Raw genomic sequence first — 13061 nt, forward strand, 5'->3', positions numbered from 1 at the left:
TTGATCAATTATTAGTTGTATAGATTCTACACTTTGCTTGTGTGGAGATTCCTTGCCACCTTGGGATTTCAAATGAATGGAGAACCGTACAAGTTAGTCAGATGTAAACTATGTTTTGTCTCCTAATATATTGCATACTATATGAGGATGATTAAATTATAGGGAACTTTAACGAAAAGCTTCCGGTACTGTTCACTTTAACGAAAAACCACATTTTTACACTAAAAAGTCAATCCTGGTACTATTCACTTTACCCTTTATTTTGTCCTTATCATTAAAACTCAAAGTTTTCAAGCCCTTTTCATTAGTTTTCCTTAAATTATAGTGTGGGGGAAATTACTATAAAACCCAAAGTAGTTTGTATGGAAATTCATGGGATGACCTCATTTTTAGCAAAAAGAAAAGGATGCAGAATATATGAAATGGGGCGTTGACCTAAAATGTTGGGTGCTTTTTTCGCAAACTGCTAAATCTTCGTTCAAAGACACAATAACGAAGATCTAACAATTATAAAGTCTAGTATAGAAAACATCGAAACGCTATTTATTTTTATTACAAATAATTTTACTACTCTAAGTTACACTAAGAAAAGGAAATAGAGTTTAAACAAAATGCACAATGAGTTAAAGAAAAAATTCTTAACCACTGCTCGATTTTTTATTTTTTAAGTATAAATTTGAGGACTAGTTTAAAAAGTTGATTTCCATGTGGGGAGATGCGGAGATAGGCAATGAGCCCGTGATAGTATCTTGAGATCTTATTTTAAGTAGAGACATTTTTTGGAGTACCTTGAACATAGAAGGTTTAATCTGATTTGACATATATATATATATATATATATATTTTTTTTTTTTTTTTGAACAAATAATATTATCTACTTTATGAGAGAGGGCGTAGACTAATCCTCACAATATGCTAGTAATAATGTGGTTCAAATTTGCCCTTAGCGAATATCGAATCTAAAACCTCTCACTTACAAGTGAAGAGAAATACCACTAGACCGTAGTACTAAGTAGCGACATATTTTTAAATATGAAAATTCTTGACACTTCTGAGTCAAATCTCGTAATCTAAACATACTATAGAGAGAGGATCCTCGCCGGATTCTTTGTAAGGATCTCGGGATCCTCAAATCACATATGTGCATTGTACATCGTGCGGTCAGAAATTATTATAATTTTTTTTATTTAAAATTAAATATAAATAGTACCTAACAAAAATTAGCCGCACGATATACAATGAACGTATGTGATTGGAGGATTCGACGAGAATCCTCTCTCCATACTGTAAAGTTCAATCCATGATCCAAAATCTTGCTTAAAATCAACATCACCACTCACTCATTTTTTAATTACTTGAAGCAAGTGAAGTAAATAAATGTAGCTCACGAGTTTTATGAGCTGAACTAAAAGCTCAAGTTCGACTTATTTATCGGACAAGCCTAATATTTAAGCTTAGTTCGTGCAAGTTACAAATCAAGTTTGAATGAGCTAGATACGAGTTATAATAAAAAATTTGGAGTCGATTAAAGCCTAGGCCTAAGTTTGAACCGTCACAAGCACAAAAAGGCTAAATAAATAAATATATATATATATATATATAATTTTCTTTAAGAACTGCTATTAGCACTCTAAAAATTTTATCAGCACCTATCATAGATAAATTTTTCTTCCTAATTATGGAAAAAAAATTTCCGGGAAAAAGGCTAAAAGAGTAAAAGTGAGGTCCAATATCCCACCAAAAATCCCAACGACTAGATCCAATCTTCGCCTCAAACAAAGGAACGGCGCACATACATAACAAAATCATCGTTCCTCAAATCAAATAAGCCCCAAATATTGTAATCACTCTTCCCACGCTGTCACCCACACACCACCCTTTTGGCCTTTGCTGCCTCTCTGCTCGTCTTCCTCCTCCGCCTCCTTCTTCTCCAAGCCTTGTACTCTCCGACGACCCCAACACCTAATTCAACCCCGCCCCACATGTCTCCAATATGACCCGGACCCGGCCCCGGCCCGCCGACCCAAACACCAACCGCTCCAAATCCACTGGCGGAGGCGGCGGAACCACCGTCATGAGAGTTATAGTCCCTCTCCAGGGCGTCGTCCAAGGCAGGGGAGGTCTGGTTTTGGGCTCGCTCATACCGTGCGCCTTGTTCTATTTCCTCCAGCTCTACCTGAAAAGACACCGCTCCAACCCCAACCCGCCTACGCCTCCGCCTTCGCCGGAATCCGAGTCCGAGCAGGCCGGACAGCTGGTGGAACTTCCAGTCCTGCCCAGGTCCCTGTCTCGGACGCTCCTATCCCCGAGGGGCGCGGGTGGACCCGTTTACGTATCGGGTCGGGCCAATTCGGTTCTGAAAGGTGGCGAGTCGCCCTACGACGTTGGGTTGAGGAAGGTGGCGGAGGATCCGTATGACGAGTTGGGTAATCAGAATGGGGTTATTCAATTGGGTTTGGATGAAAACAAGGTGGGTCGAGCTTGCTTTGGCTTGTATTGCTTCAAGTCTTCAGCTTTTTTCAAATTTCAAAATTTTTTGGGATTAAATTTAAAGTTTAAACATGGGAATTTAATGGTGTAGTTATCGTTGGATTTGGTTGGGGATTGGCTTGTGGATAATGCAAAGGATGCGATTCTGGGTGGCGACGAGCTCGGAATTAGTGGTATTGTTTGCTACCAGCCTCTTGATGGATTGATGGAGTTAAAAGTGGTAAGTTTCATATTACTCTTATTTCAAGTTTGTGATTACAAGTTATGTAAATTCCAATTGATATTAGAAGTTATGTCCTTTCGTGTAATGGTCCGAGTCGAATTTCGAATATATTGTTTTTGTTGGCTAACATGGGAACCTGATTCGAGTTTCAACATTGTACTATCTGTATCGATTCGTATGGTTTGTTTGGTTAATATGGGAAATTGACTTTTGGCTTTGGCTTTCTATTTGAATAAAAATTGAGATGTCCAAAATGGTTGAGCTTTTGGTGGAATATGCACCTAACTTTTCAGAAAGTGTGTCCAATTTATGACTCAAAATGGTTGAGTTTTTGGTGCAAAATGTACCTAATGTTCAAAAGTTTTATCCTAGTCTAGGTCCGATTCAATAATTTGGGGAATATCAGAATAGCAAAGTCACTTGAGACAATCGGTGTTAAGTGGCTAACTGAATGTGGTTTCAATGTTTCTCCGCATGATTTATTGCCTGTAGAATACAATTAATTGCTTGTAAACTTTATAGTTGATAATCTGCACAAATCGGCTAGAAAATGTTATATCTTTCTAGAAGACTAGAACTAGCAGTTGTTGGTCGAATGCGAGTCTGTTTTCTTATAACTGACTAACAGTTATAAGCACTCCATATAAACAGTTGCAGTCAGTTTTCTTTGCCCTGCATTGAGTTTCTGTGCCCTCTCTAATTTTTCCAGACCTGTAGGCAATGGCAGGATTCATGTCTCAAGTCATGGGGAAGTCAGTTTTCTTCGACCCCTCGCAAATAGTATTGACAGCTGGTGCAACACCTGCAATTGAGATACTAAGTTTCTGCCTAGCAGACAGTGGAAATGCATTTCTTGTTCCGGCGCCATATTACCCTGGGTAATAACTATTAAATTAATGTCAACATTTCTAGAAAGTTTCTGTCGCTAGGTATCTCTACTCTCTAGCTCTAAGAATCGTGACTTTTTGAATGTGATATGCAGTTTGGACAGAGATGTAAAGTGGCGAACTGGAGTAGAGATTATACCTGTTCCATGCCGTAGTGCTGACAAATTCAACTTGAGCATAACTACTCTTGACCGCGCATTCAACCAGGCAAAGAAACGCGGTTTAAAGGTTCGTGGGATTATAATTTCAAATCCTTCAAATCCCGTTGGCAGTTTATATAGTCGTGAATCACTTTACAACCTTCTAGACTTTGCCCGAGAGAAGAACATACATATAATCTCGAATGAAATATTTTCTGGATCCATGCATGGTAGTGAAGAGTTTGTAAGCATGGCAGAAATTGTTGAATTGGAAGATCTGGACCAGAACAGAGTTCATATAGTATATGGTCTATCGAAAGACCTCTCTCTTCCAGGTTTTAGGGCTGGCGCTATCTACTCCTATAACAAGAATGTTCTGGCTGCCGCTAAAAAGTTGACAAGGTTCTCGTCCATTTCCTCCCCATCCCAACGGTTGCTCATCTCTATGCTTTCAGACACCAAATTTATCCGGAAGTTCATTGATACTAGTAGGGAAAGGCTCCGTGCAATGTACCTAAAATTTGTGACAGGTTTGAAGCAATTGGGCATTGAGTGCACAAAGAGCAATGGGGGTTTCAGCTGTTGGGCTGACATGAGCGGGTTAATCCGCTCTTACAGCGAGAAAGGGGAGCTTGAGCTCTGGGATAGGTTGTTGAATGTAGCTAAGCTAAATGTAACTCCCGGTTCATCATGTCATTGTATTGAACCCGGATGGTTTCGGTTTTGTTTTACAACGTTGACTGAAAAAGATATTCCGGTTGTTATGGAACGAATTCGGAAAATTTCCGAAACCTGTAAATCGCACAGTTGAAATATTGTTCATTCATTCTCCAGGTTCAGGTTGCGTAGAATTTTTCTTAAGAAATAGCTCTTGCTGTGGCTTCAGAGACACTCTTGTTTTAGGTCATTACAGAGCTTTACACTGGATCCAAGAACTAAGCACAATCAAAATTCCAATTGACCAAGTCCAATATAATAGCTCCTGAGGAACCGGATGGCATGAGTATACCACTGTGGTGGTGTTCCGTGCCAATAACATACGGACATGCATTAGTTTTTCTTCATATGTTCTTGTATAATCGGCACAAGGACATGTATTAATTTTTCTTCATGTGTTCATGTATCATCGGCATAGGACGCTATTGTGGCAATTTATGCGCGCCATACAGATTGCTCTCAAATTTTAGTGCTTTTCATGTGCTAGTTTAAAGAGGACTCATAGCTCATTGCATTTCTAAGCAATTAGGCCTTTAAATTTGAGATAAGTTTATATAGAGGGGCATGAGCTGAGAAGTCATGAAGGGTAGGAGTAAAACTGTAAAAGCACTTAACCCAAATAGAAGACACTTGGTTATTGGTTTATCTTGCAACTAAAAACGAGAAATTCTCTACTGAACTGCTCACTATTACAAGGTTTTACTAATTCACACGTTATAATATGGATGAACAACATAGTTGAAATGTTATGTACTTAGGGTGTAGTAGTGAAATGCTTTTCAGACACCATTTTTCTCCTACACACCTTAGTTTGTTTCTGTCATTGAGTCTCCTGTGATTTATTCAATTTAAAGGTTAAAATCAAACAGAGGTATGCATGGAGAGAAAAAGGGAACAAAAACCAATTTCCGCACGGTATTAACAAATATAGACGTGCTATAACGTACGTGGAAGCTGCATTGGTGTGACTCACTGCAAAGAATTACTTGCAGTTAATTCTCATCGAAGATTTTCAGGAAAATTTCATTCTTTCCTCTCTCTCTCTCTCTCTCTCTCTCTCTCTCTCTCTCTCTCTCTCTCCATTTGTGCACATGAAACCAGAACAAAATGCTACTACATTTCTTAATAAGTATTAGTCTATCAATGACATACAGTAAATGAATGTTTTTATTTGCAGGCTTGAAGAATGTAAGAAAACAATTGGTTTTGGTAAACCCCAAATGAATACAATGAATTGTATCTTTTTTTCCCTATATGCAAAACCCTCCTACTCTCCCCGACTAATCCAACCTTCATTTCAAGTTAACTACTATCATCCTGACCTCTGCTCCGGTGAAGATGCATCGTTGATCCGATGCTGAGGCAAACTAAGCCTCCAATCCGTTTCTGATGGATTCAAGAACCTGAATAACCTCAGCCATGCTTGGTCTTTTCGAAGGGAGCTCGGATGTACAAATCAACCCTAATTTCATAACCTGGATCAGTTCATTCTCTACAAAATCCCTTAAGCTTCTGTCGAAGCAATCTGAAGCAAAGCCATTCTCCAATAACCCCCTAACATATTCACACAGAACCACCACCTCGTTTGCAGTTGGACTCTCTACCGGTTTCCTCCCTGTGACCAGTTCCAAAAGAATCACTCCGTAGCTATACACATCACACTTCTCACTTAGTCTCAGACTCTGAGCCAACTCTGGTGCAACATATCCAACAGCATTGTGGAATTTGGTTAAACCGTAATTATCCAAGATGGGAAGCAATTTCCCTAACCCATAATCTGATAACTTTGGCTCGTATTTCTCATCTAACAGTATGTTGGTGGATTTAATGTTGAGATGCAGAATAGGAGGCCTACAGTCATGGTGAAGGTAGGCAAGTGCTTTTGCTGTTCCCACAGCAATCTTAAATCGCCTGGACCAGTACAACTTACTATTGCCTCTGCTAGTGCTCGGACCTGGATAATGAAGGCTGTGTAGATTGTCATACAAATTCCCATTTGGAACAAATTCTGATAGCATCAACTGCATCGTCGAGGACCAGTAGTAGCCTTGAAATGCTACTAAATTGGGATGCTGAAGGTTGCCCAGTCGTCCAATTTCTTGCTCAAATTCATCTTGGTTTCTGATCCTTCCCAGAGTCTCGAGCTTCTTCACTGCAATTGAGACGCCACCTTCAAAATTTGTCCTGTAGACTGTACCAATTGATCCACCACCTATTATACATTCTTTGTCAAGCAATGCTTTTGTGCCGGACTCCCAGTCTTCATACCTTGAAGGCAAACTTTGGCTGAAGAGAACCAGCTTACCGATTATAACATTTGAATCGGTCGAGCCAAGTGGCGTGCTCTCAACAACCAATGTCACATCGGCTTGCTTCTTTCTATGGGCTTTGATGTTCATAATGCATACGAGACATACTCCAATAAGAATCACTGCAGCTGCAGCAATTGCGATGATGGCAGGCACACGAAGAGCCTTGGGTTTTCTCAAAGTGGGAGTCATAGTACCATTACCAGTTGCTGAGCAAGGTGTGTCCAAAGGAGCACCACAGAGGAAGGGGTTGTTTATAAATGCATAGGAGCCATAACCTTGAATAGCTGTAGGAATGGTGCCTGAAAGCTTATTGGAGGAGAGATTAAAATAGGTTAACTTTGTTAGGTTTCCAAGGGAAGAAGGAATTGGTCCCGAAAGTGAATTTTGTGAAAGATCCAGATATTGTAATCTGGACAGGTTTCCTACGTCTGGCGGGATGCTTCCATTGAGCTGGTTTTTATGGAGATCAAGGATTTCAAGGTAAGTCATGTTGTAAAGACCTTGAGGAATTTCTCCCTCCAAGGCATTACCAGAAACATCCCTGCAGAAACAACAAACATAAGATATTTTCGCTTAGATTCAAATGCATTTTCATGTAAATGTAAACAAGTTAGTAATGTATTTGGACTCACAACTCACGAAGAAACATGCAATTTCTTATATCATGGGGTATTTCACCAACAAGGTTGAGATTGTGCAAATCCAAGACCTGAAGCAGCTGAATGCTTGCAAGGCTTTCTGGAATAGTTCCGCTTAATGAATTATTACTCAATTCAATCACGACAAGCGTATCCAGATTTCCAAGAACTTCTGGGATACTCCCACTCAACCTATTGTACCCCAACTCCAAAACCCTGAGACTTCTACAGTTTGTAATGCTCGGAGGAACCTCTCCATCCAACTCATTCCATGAAGCATCCAAATACTCCATTCTCTCACTACAAGTTGTAATATCAGGAAGCTTCCCAGTAAACTCATTATGCGATACATTGAAATAAGTAAGATTGCTCGATCCAAGAACCCCAAATGGTGCTGAACCAGTAAACAAATTGCTACTGAGATCCAATAGCTTCAAGCTCTGGCACGCTGAAAGCTGCTGTACAACACTCCCTGATAAGCCATTCCTTCTCAGTGACAAATAATCTAACCTGGGAATATCGCAAATTCGCAGAGGAATGCCACCGCTGAGGTTGTTGAAAGAGAAATCAAACCCTTCAAGATTCGAGCAATTTGCCAATGAATCCGGAATTGAACCCAAAAGAAAGTTATGAGACAAAGAAACAAACTTGGTTTTGTAACAGTACTTAAACAAAGCCGATGGAATCTGCCCAGTAAAACCATTCCTCGACAGGTCAAGAAGCCTAATGCTAGGCAAGTCACCTATAAACTCAGGAACCGACCCAGATAGCGCATTTGAGCTAAAATTGATCTTATACAATGATTGAATATTGGCATACTCGTTTGGTATACTTCCTGAAAATCTGTTCCCAAACAATGTCAAAACCCTCAGATATTTCAACCCGGACAAAGCCGTAGACAACACTCCACCAATGCTAGTATTCCACAAGACTATCTTATCCACAAACCCAGCAGAGTTACAGAACACACCACCATAATCCTTGCAAGGATTCCCAGTAAAATCCCATGAGCCTAAACTATTGTACGGATCATTTGTTACATTCCCTTTGAACTGAAGTAAAATCTCCTTCTCAGTTACTGAATTAACACCAATGATTGCCAAAAATAAAGCAACAACAAAGCACAAAAGGGCATGAGAAAGGCGAAATGTATGAAGCTTTCTCATGCTAATTACTTACACAGTAAATATGTGCAGTAAAAAAGGGGTACCCGTTTGGCATTATGGTAATTGGATCTGAAGCAGATAAGATCCGATTCCTACTTTGCTGCCATTGTTGCACTTGTTTTCGAGTATCCGAAACGCCCCGTCACGATCATGGTAAAAAAATCAGCATTTTTCACTTCTGGGTTTTGCTGGAATTGCAGAAATCTCCGAGAGTTCCACCACATTTGCACAGAAAGAGACAATTTTGGCTTCTGGGTTTGTCTCAGTGAAGGCTCAGGATTCAGGAATAACGAAAGATCCAAAATTTAAGAAGCGTTTTGGATTCTGGGTCGAATCAAAGCACCAAAATTTGAGCTTTTTGACTTGAAAGAATGGAGGAGGGACAAAGAGAAGTAATAGGAGGCAGGCAGTTATGGGGTTAATTGTGAAAGGGAAAAGAAAAATGGAGGAAAATAGTGTGTGTGTCAGTGTGTGAGCTGTGGGGGTTTGGGTTGGCTGGAAAGAAGCAGATGAGAGAGTGGGAGCCAAAAATTAATGTCACTGCTTATAATAGTCGGGAAGCTCAGCAGGTTTTCTGCCTCCACTTAAACTGATGCTCAACCACGTGCATGCTCTCTCTCTCTCTCTAAGCTCTGTGTACTATGTTCTGTCTAAACACAATGATAATGTTCAATTAACAATGAGGAGAGAGAGAGGAGAGAGGAGAGAGGAGAGAGGGAGACAGGGAGAGAGAGAGAGAGAGCAAAGTGTGTGTTTCTCTCTCTAGGACCAAGTTGGGTCTGCATCTCTCTCACAGCATTCATTCTTCTCCACCAACCAAACTACCGATTCCAGTCACACTAAACTATCCAAAGAGAATTACAAGGAAAAAAAAAACGAAAAAAGAAAAAGGAAGAAAGAAGAAGAAGGTGTTTCTAATTTGTCTACACTATTAATTGACATGTATACAACTCTCCCTCGATCTCTATCTGTCTTCTGCTTTTGCATTGAACCGTTCTAAGTAAACGACTTTGAGACTTTGAAAAGACATTGGTTTCGTTGCTTTTTTTTAATTGTTTAACAAATATTATTAGTTAATTAATTACTTAATTAAGCATATTGTTCTCTTAATAAAACAACAATTGATTTAGAAATCCATAAAAGAAGAGGAGTAAGAAAAAGTCTACTTTAACGTTGCATTTGCATACCTACTATTTTCCAGCTGGATGTGACAATCGTCTGCATTAACTATGATGTCAAGTTCCCTCAACTCCCCATCTTTAAGGCCATCTCTAATCGAAAGCTGGTCAGATGGCTCATTTTAGCCATCTGGTCCTCCAAGATTCCACAAGATATTAATATTTTAATGAACAGTACAATGCCATATTTGTCTCCGTCTCCAACCAAGGGCCAAAGGGCCAGATGGCTCGTTTTAGCCCTGTCACAAAAAACCGTCTCCAACCAAGGGCCAAACATAATTTATTATTTAAAAACTACAACTAAAATGTTGTTTAAGTTTCATGTTGTATAATTTTTATGTTGGTTAATGTTATTTAATGTTGTTTCATAATGTTGTTTCATATTGTTTAATGTTGTTTCATGTTACTTAATTTAATTTAATGTTGTTTCATGTTATTTAATTTAATTTAATGTTGTATAATGGCTTAGGAAGTTATAGGAAAAAAAAATAGAATTTAAAAAAAATATGAAACAAATTTTGTCAAATAGAAGTTATAGGAAAAAACATGGAATTTAAAAAAATATATGAAACAAATTTTGTGAAATATAAGTTATAGGAAAAAAATGGAATTTAAAAAAAAATATGAAATAAATTTTGTGAAATAGAAGTTATAGGAAAAAAATGGAATTAAAAAAAATATGAAATAAATTTTGTGAAATAGAAGTTATAGGAAAAAAATGGAATTTAAAAAAATACTAATAATGTAAAAAAAAAAAATCAAATCAATGCAACGGCTAGTAGCCGTTTCATTTGAATTTTTTTTAAAACAATCCTGTCGGTTATAACCGACAGGAATAACAAAACTATAAAAAAAAAATAGCCAGCCCTTTGGCCCTTTGGCCCTTTGAAATTCCGTGGGGCCCTCCCAGATTCTCGAGCCCTCTGGCCTAGCCCTCGGTTGGAGACGGTTTTAGGGCTATTTTCGGCTCTCTGGCCCTCTGGACCCTTCAGTTGGAGATGGCCTAAGCATGTCAAAGGAGAGATAGAAGATATAATAAGTCTTGTAAAACCATCTCTGATTTCAAAGAAGATGTTAAAAATGTCACATAAATATATAACAATTACAAATGATGTACCATTTAATCCAACCGAGATATCAAAGCTGACATAAAATAGAAGGTTGAGAGTTAGGATGTCAAAATTGACACTATGAAGCAATGGTGTCAAATAAGCTTTTTGTTATTTCTAAAGGCATTCAACTTGCCTTAGACCATCTCCAACCCTTGAAGTAAAACCTAAAATTTTTAGCCCAGAAAATTTAGGGTTTGTTTGATACTCTACTTGAATCCAACTTTTTAAACTCAAAAATAATTTTCAAGTTTTAGGCCTTAAAAACTTGTTTCGTATGACTATTTTCAAAAAATGAACTCAAGATTAACTAAAAAATATAGTGTATTCTTTAAAAAAATAAAAAGTAAATTTTTAGAGTTTTTAAATTTAAAACTCATTGACACATCCCGCTCCGGGGCGGACCACTTCCTGGGCCGGCTCCACCACCGTAGCACGATATTGTCCGCTTTGGGCCCCAACCACGCCCTCACGGTTTTGTTTTTGGGAACTCACGAGCAACTTCCCAGTGGGTTACCCATCATGGGAGTGCTCTGACCACCTTTTGCTTAACTTCGGAGTTCCACTTCGGAGTTCTGACGGAACCCGAAGCTAGTGAGCTCTCAAAAGGCCTTGTGCTAGGTAGAGATGAGAATATACATTTAAGGATCACTCCCCTGGGCGATGTGGGATGTTACACTCACTCCTTGCTTTTTTCTCCCTCCTCCCCTCTCACTCCAAATCTATCTCTCTTTCTTTTCTTATTTCTCTTTCCTCTTTTTATTTTTATTTTTATTTTTTACCTCTTTCGTCTGTCCTTCAATCCGCTCTCTTTATTCTCTCACTCCTCTTCCTATCTATCTCGTCCGATCCTCTTCCTTCTTTCTCTTTCCTTCAACCATTTCTTACTTTATTTCCTCATCTCTCCTCTTTCTCCCTCTCCTGCGACCCGTTCTTTTTAGATCTTTTTGTATAGTTTAAGTCATAAAATTTAAAATTTTTAAATTGCAAACCAATCAAGTTTTTGAGTCTTAAAGAAAATTGTTTTCAAGAAATGTTTTTAAGAAATGTTTTGAGAAATGATACAAAATTTAAATAGGATACCAAACAAGCCCTTAGGTTTTAACCCAGAAACTGCTTTTTTGCTCAAACCCTTCTCGCCTAAAATTTTAGCTCCATATTATTAAAGAATGAATTTAGGCTAATTTTTTTTTAAAATTAACTTTAAAAAAAATTATGTAGACCATCCTAAATTAATTTTATGAACATTTTATCATGATAGAGATGGGTGGATTTTGGATATTTATAGAGTTTTTGGATGAATTTTGAGTTAAATAATTTTTTTTAATTATTTTAGCTGTTTGATTTAAATTTGGGCCGTTAGATCTTTTTTTTTTTTTTTTTTACCATTAGATTTGATTATATTCAATCGCAGCCATTGGATTCAATAAATATATAAATATAAAACTAAAAAAAAATTGAATGTAGGCTGTTGGATCAACCAACGGCCCAATTGATCTCAGTCGTTCGATAAAAAACTAGTCATTGGAGTTTGACGCAAGTGGCCGACATGCCCACGTGGGTGGGGGCATGCCATTCCCTACCCTTGGCGCGTCACTCGCGTACGTACCTTCGAAGTGTTCGTCTGGCGTTCAAGTGCCAAGTTCCACTCTCGCTGGTAGGGTCCACACCATTTTCTAGGCTATATCCTGGCCGAAATCTAGCATTTTTTCCGGTTTTAGCTTCTAACTTCAAATTAGAACTATGGTTGGAATGGAATTAGGGGGGGGAATATAAGGGAAATTATAGGTTTTACTCTAAAGGTTGGAGTTGGTCTTACATCAAATGCCTAGCATATTTAAGTGTTTTATTTTTATTTTTAAACCAGTAACCACACAACTTTTATTATTTTTATTAAACATAAATGAATAAATAAATTTTGGGATTTCAGGTGGAAGAAAAATATGGACAATATGTCAAATTGCCAAGTCACCATCAAATTAAAATTTGATGTTTTGATGAAAAATTTTCCACTACTTCTATTAAAACACGTGGTGTACCACTTGTGTTCCTGTCACAATGAAAAATTTCTCATAAATGAGATCCCAAGTTCATCTCCCAAATCAAAATAGAACTCACATTGATATCTTTCAAAAATGTAAAATGAGAACTAAGGGTAATGTTAGGGAGACTAGACTTCTAAACTAAATTTTTTAAACCAA

At 38.1% G+C, this 13061-nt stretch overlaps 2 protein-coding genes across 2 annotated transcripts; one reads left to right on the plus strand and one right to left on the minus strand.

The window, feature by feature from the left end:
• Positions 1–1775: 1775 nt before the first annotated feature.
• LOC126620130 (probable aminotransferase ACS10) lies at positions 1776–4573 on the plus strand. The gene is made up of 4 exons (XM_050288611.1): positions 1776–2470; positions 2582–2710; positions 3431–3591; positions 3696–4573. Exons 1-4 carry the CDS (start codon positions 1994–1996, stop codon positions 4549–4551), a joined length of 1623 nt encoding a protein of 540 aa, XP_050144568.1. The 5' UTR covers positions 1776–1993; the 3' UTR covers positions 4552–4573.
• Positions 4574–5557: 984 nt separating this feature from the next.
• On the minus strand, positions 5558–9535 carry LOC126620170 (probable LRR receptor-like serine/threonine-protein kinase At1g12460). The gene is made up of 2 exons (XM_050288666.1): positions 7402–9535; positions 5558–7310 (listed from the first exon to the last, which is right to left on the minus strand). The coding sequence occupies exons 1-2, from the start codon at positions 8571–8573 to the stop codon at positions 5825–5827; spliced, it is 2658 nt and encodes an 885-aa protein (XP_050144623.1). The 5' UTR covers positions 8574–9535; the 3' UTR covers positions 5558–5824.
• Between the last annotated feature and the right edge of the window lie 3526 nt (positions 9536–13061).

This window comes from Malus sylvestris, chromosome 4 (assembly GCF_916048215.2).
Source record: "Malus sylvestris chromosome 4, drMalSylv7.2, whole genome shotgun sequence".
NCBI classification, from domain to species: Eukaryota; Viridiplantae; Streptophyta; class Magnoliopsida; order Rosales; family Rosaceae; genus Malus; species Malus sylvestris.

What these genes read in the sequence shown, in the direction of transcription:
- LOC126620170 (XM_050288666.1), bottom strand. Translation starts at nt 8,573, where the DNA reads ATGAGAAAGCTTCATACATTTCGCCTTTCTCATGCCCTTTTGTGCTTT. An exon ending in TGCATGTTTCTTCGTGAGTT is followed by an intron (nt 7,311 to 7,401) that starts GTGAGTCCAAAT and finishes TTGTTTCTGCAG; the next exon opens with GGATGTTTCTGGTAATGCCT.
- LOC126620130 (XM_050288611.1), top strand. Translation starts at nt 1,994, where the DNA reads ATGACCCGGACCCGGCCCCGGCCCGCCGACCCAAACACCAACCGCTCC. An exon ending in TGGGTTTGGATGAAAACAAG is followed by an intron (nt 2,471 to 2,581) that starts GTGGGTCGAGCT and finishes TTAATGGTGTAG; the next exon opens with TTATCGTTGGATTTGGTTGG. An exon ending in CCGGCGCCATATTACCCTGG is followed by an intron (nt 3,592 to 3,695) that starts GTAATAACTATT and finishes TGTGATATGCAG; the next exon opens with TTTGGACAGAGATGTAAAGT.